Source organism: Asparagus officinalis, chromosome 4 (assembly GCF_001876935.1).
Source record: "Asparagus officinalis chromosome 4, Aspof.V1, whole genome shotgun sequence".
Taxonomy (NCBI): domain Eukaryota; kingdom Viridiplantae; phylum Streptophyta; class Magnoliopsida; order Asparagales; family Asparagaceae; genus Asparagus; species Asparagus officinalis.
Genome location: NC_033797.1, coordinates 114,055,791 through 114,060,712, shown reverse-complemented (window position 1 = coordinate 114,060,712; position 4,922 = coordinate 114,055,791). Strand labels below are relative to the sequence as shown.

The window sequence follows — 4,922 nt, the reverse complement described above, 5'->3', positions numbered from 1 at the left end:
GCCGACGTTGGGAGCCAGTCCAGAGAAGGTGACGTAAGCAGTGAGCGAACCCTGAGGACTGAACAGTCGTTACGGCCACGTGGTCGGGGTCCACGGTCAACTTGGGTGCCTTACCGCGGTCATGCACACGTGGGCAATGCGCAAGCTCCACCAGCGCTATAAATACGGGGCTCTCCTAGGCTGCAAAATTTTCAAGCACTTCTCAGTTCGTCACAGTACAATAAGAGGAGGCAGAAAAATTAAAAGCGGGGGAAAATAAGAAGATGGGGGCTGAAGATATGAAGTTGCCTCCGGGGTTTCGATTCCATCCTACCGATGAGGAGCTGGTTAAACACTACCTCTGTAGGAAATGCGCAGGGCTGTCGATATCTGTGCCCATAATCGCCGATATCGATCTTTACAAGTTCAATCCATGGGATCTCCCAGGTAGCTAATATGAGCTGACTGCTCGTTTTGCTAAGAGAAGGAAATTGTTTTTTTTTTTCTTTTTCCAAAGGAACAAGATAGGATTTTCCTAATTACTGTATCAAAATACGCTCTTCTCTCTTACTGTACTTTGTTTGGTGAATTGTGATAGAGATGGCATCGTATGGGGAGAAAGAGTGGTACTTCTTCTCTCCAAGAGACCGCAAGTACCCCAACGGGTCTAGACCCAATCGGGCAGCGGGTTCGGGTTATTGGAAGGCGACAGGTGCCGATAAGGCAATCGGGACTCCGAAGCCCGTGGGGATCAAGAAGGCCCTTGTTTTCTACGCTGGAAAAGCTCCCAAAGGAGAGAAGACTAATTGGATCATGCACGAGTACCGGCTTGCCGATGTTGATCGATCTGCCCGCAAAAAGAATAGCTTAAGAGTATGCAATTTCTTGAATATTCTTTTTTACCGGTTTGTATTTGATCTAGCTATGGTAAAAATTTGATCTATTTTTTTTAATTACTAATAGTGTCGAAAGAATAATAATTATTATTATTATATGTTTTGTAACATGTAAATTTTTAGAGATAGTTAATGAGAAAAAGAGATTCGGAATATGCATTGAAAAAAAGAAGGAAAGAAAAAAAAACTCATCAGAAGACAAATATAAAACTAATATTCTTTGTGAATTATTCGAGCTAAAGCTAGTAACATTGGCTGGATGACACGTAAATGACCTATTACTTCACCAATTTTACACTTAGATATTTTTTAAGTTGTAAAAAATAACATGTAGATACCCAAAGTTTTAAAAAAGTAACTTTAATATTTCAATTTGTAAAAATTTAGCACTCAAGTACCCTATTGTGTCTCTACTTTTTCACTTAAATGCTGTAAATTATGAAATGTAACACTATAGTACCCTAAGTTATAAAAAAAAAAATAGCACTTTAATACTTTTTGTTAATTGTGACACATATTCTTAAAAATATTCTCATGGTAGGTACTAGAATACACTAGCATGTCAAATTTTTATAATTTAAGATGTTAAAATGCTATTTTTTTAAGCTTAAAATTTTAAAATGATGAATTAATAGGGTATCTAAGCGTCAGTCGTCCTAGGAAATTTATACCAAAACCAAAAGCAGCCTCTCAAGTGTCCCAACTTGCGCATTATTGGATCCTATGAGGCCCATTGTTACAAGTTGCTATTATTACTTTTCACTGATGTAGGAAACGCACCTGATTCCAGCATTTTTAGATGTTTGATTGATACAGATACCGCTTTTGTAGATAATTAAAACAAAAACAAAATCACAACGGTCTCTCTCAAAAATTATTGAATTTGTACTTCAAAAATATTAGTGATGTGGCCATATTCTGTTCGAGCGATAACACATCCGAACTAAAATCTGCCACGTGTCTATTTGCAGTTGGATGACTGGGTAATGTGTCGGATCTACAACAAAAAGGGCGGATTAGAGAAGCATGCGAGTCCGAACCTGAACCCAAGACGGCTCGGGCCCAAAGCCATCCGACCCGATCCGGAGACGCCGGAGCAGAAGCCCGTTATCCCCCTGCTGCACGTGCCAACGCCACCCGGTTCGCACGCGCTGCAAGGGGTGGACACAGTTTATTTCGACACGTCAGACTCGGTGCCGAGGGTACACACGGATTCCAGCTGCTCCGAGCACGTGCTGTCCCCGGAGTTCACGTGCGAGAGGGAGGTGCAGAGCCAGCCCAAGTGGACGGAGTGGGACAAGGCCCTTGATGTTTCGTTCAATAACGGGAATGCCACTGGGATGTTTACGGATTTCGGGTCGGGTTCGTTTGACCCCGGGTTTAGGGACCCGATTCAAGATATTCTCATGTACTTGCAGAAGCCATTCTGGGCAGATGGTGGTAGCACGTGAGGGGGCGTGCGTACTTGTATATAATATTGGTTAGTATAAAATCGGGGGAGGAGCGTAATTTCTTGCATGGCTGTCTAATTGTACATATCATTACAATTTTTTTTCTTTTTTTGATGGTCGTACATACGGTTACAACTTTGGAAGTTAGGTAACCTTATATTGATGGATTTCTTTTTGGGAAAGATGTAATTCGATAGTCCATTACTATTGTAAAAATTAAAGGTCAAGGCATGCGTGATTGCCTGAATGACCTACAAGGCATCCTTTATATTATAGACGGTGGTGGATGTGGAAAATTTTTCACAAGGGAGAATAAGAAGTATTTGTTTATTTAAAAATAAAAATATAATTTTATAAAATTATAATACTTGGAATATGTTTGGTACACTTTAAAAGGTCAATTCAATTTATTCCTGGTTTACTTAGTGTTTTAAGATAGATCGTGTTGATGGTTGATATCAAACAGTCAAATGAAAGGAGTGATTAAATGAGGTGTTCTAATTAATAACCCTCAAAATGTCTTATAAGAGGGTAGGGTTGGGTTCTTCGGTTGCTCCTTCGACGATCAAGTCAATGATTTGCTTGAGTAAGAAAGTAAATTGAACTGTAGTAGTTCTTAAGCATCGTGGATAGAGGTAAAAATATTACCTTATTGTTGAAAATAATATCCCTATTTATAGTGGTGGTAGAATGGTAGAATGGTAACTTCGGCTGAGTATGGGATGACGGTCATGCCAGCCTTAGCTTTACATGTGTCGACCGACAAGTGGAGGAGAGGTCATTTCGGTATTTAAAGCGAAGTGATTGAGGGTGTGCGGTGTCGACGTAGTCCGATGTGTCTTAAAGATTATTGGGGGTAGAGGAATGATGGCACCCATAATGTATTTAATAGTATTTATTGTGAGGTGATTGGTCACCAGTGCACGGGAGGAGGCTCGAGGCTCGAGATATTTTGTTGCCTTTCTACTAGTCCGGTGCCCGATAACTATCACATTTTGGGTCGCATTCGCAAGGTGTTGGCCAATTAGTCGGTCGAGTAGAGTGATTAAGCAGTCGACTTAGCCAGGGGTCGACACGTAACACTTTTCGAGATGTCAGCATGTAACGTCTTTCGAGTCGTTGACATGTAACGCCTTTCAAGTCGTCCCCGCAAGATGTTTGCGTGTCGAGTCAACCGAATTGGGTTTTTGTTATCTTGAAATGCTGACTTGATTATGTATAATATGAGACATTTGCCCGTTATTAATTAAAGATTATCTTTCATCACGAAAATAGCTTATAACAGATGAGAATGCCATTTCTAAGATGTATGCAAGGCAGTTATAAATATTATAAGGAATTATATCCGCCTTCTAAATATTTAGATGTGGAATTGTGCCCTCAACACACACATGATGCTACATCAGTAACCCGCCAATAAGTCAAAACTTTGAAGAAATGTTACGTGTAACATCTAATTAGACTATCAGTCCGAAATACGAAAAGGTAATGGAGCTTATTGTAGTATTTTTCATATTCCCATATTTTCTATTCTTGCACAAAATATGAACATAGATATTCTCTGTGATGTCGAGCTTGACATCTATCACGCACAAACGCGAATCTGAACAGTAATTAGGACAGCAGATACATGTTTTCATTGTAAATGATAAAAATCAAACTTAACTCTTCTTACTCAAAAAATAATGTGTTGATTTTTTTTTCTAATATCATTGAATAGGTAAGCATCATATTATTACCATCTAAACAAAAAGTACTAGACCCCATCACAAGTTGAGCCTCAACAACTTGTAGGCTTACAATCCGCAATTGTCCCTTAGGGGTAACCTAGGCCATGTAGGTTGGACCATCCCAATTAGACTCACCTACATTATATAATTAGGTTTTATGTACGCACAATGCACGCGTTAAATATTATAATTAAATATATTTTGTTTATTTCTTTACTAAATTTTTTATCGGTTCCATTTTCAAGTAATTTGCTCACTTATATATCTAAACTTTAGTATTGTGATTATTATTTTTTTATGTTCGTTCAAATGAGCTACATCCAATTTAAATTTTCTTATTGTAATTAGATTGACATGAGACAAATGTAATACGAAGCCAATTTGAGTTATCATGGTATCTCGAATGATATGAAACCAAGCTTGATCTAAGAAAGTTTAGTGTTGTAGAAGTAAAATATGCTTTGAAAAACAGTGTTATAAAAGGAAGATGAATAAGTAAAGCTAATAAGAGAAGACAATTGACTAATAGTAGGCTAAAATGAAACAAAAGAGAACTCAGATTTTGTTCTTGATCCTTGATAGACTTTTTAAAATCATAAACATGAATGCTAAATCTAGTACCCTTTATATGATAAAAGCATCCACATAAACATGAAAGTACTAAAAATAGTACATGAAAACCCTTCTAAAAATTCCTAATTTACTCAAAAAATAAACTATTCTATAAAATATTCAGAAAACAATGTCTTTCATTTCTTCTGCTTTATTTTTTATTGTATCAGCATTAATCCTTCTCTACTTTTATTTTTCTCAATTACTACTTTTAGACGCTGAAATGAGATAGTAAACCTTAAATTAAAAGTTAA

At 37.6% G+C, this 4,922-nt stretch overlaps 1 protein-coding gene across 1 annotated transcript; it reads left to right on the top strand.

Annotated features, from left to right (window-relative positions):
* LOC109837992 (NAC domain-containing protein 2-like) lies at window positions 195–2,599 on the top strand. The gene is made up of 3 exons (XM_020406395.1): window positions 195–426; window positions 578–852; window positions 1,847–2,599. Exons 1-3 carry the CDS (start codon window positions 264–266, stop codon window positions 2,324–2,326), a joined length of 918 nt encoding a protein of 305 aa, XP_020261984.1. The 5' UTR covers window positions 195–263; the 3' UTR covers window positions 2,327–2,599.

What these genes read in the sequence shown, in the direction of transcription:
- LOC109837992 (XM_020406395.1), top strand. Translation starts at nt 264, where the DNA reads ATGGGGGCTGAAGATATGAAGTTGCCTCCGGGGTTTCGATTCCATCCT. An exon ending in CAATCCATGGGATCTCCCAG is followed by an intron (nt 427 to 577) that starts GTAGCTAATATG and finishes GAATTGTGATAG; the next exon opens with AGATGGCATCGTATGGGGAG. An exon ending in GCAAAAAGAATAGCTTAAGA is followed by an intron (nt 853 to 1,846) that starts GTATGCAATTTC and finishes GTCTATTTGCAG; the next exon opens with TTGGATGACTGGGTAATGTG.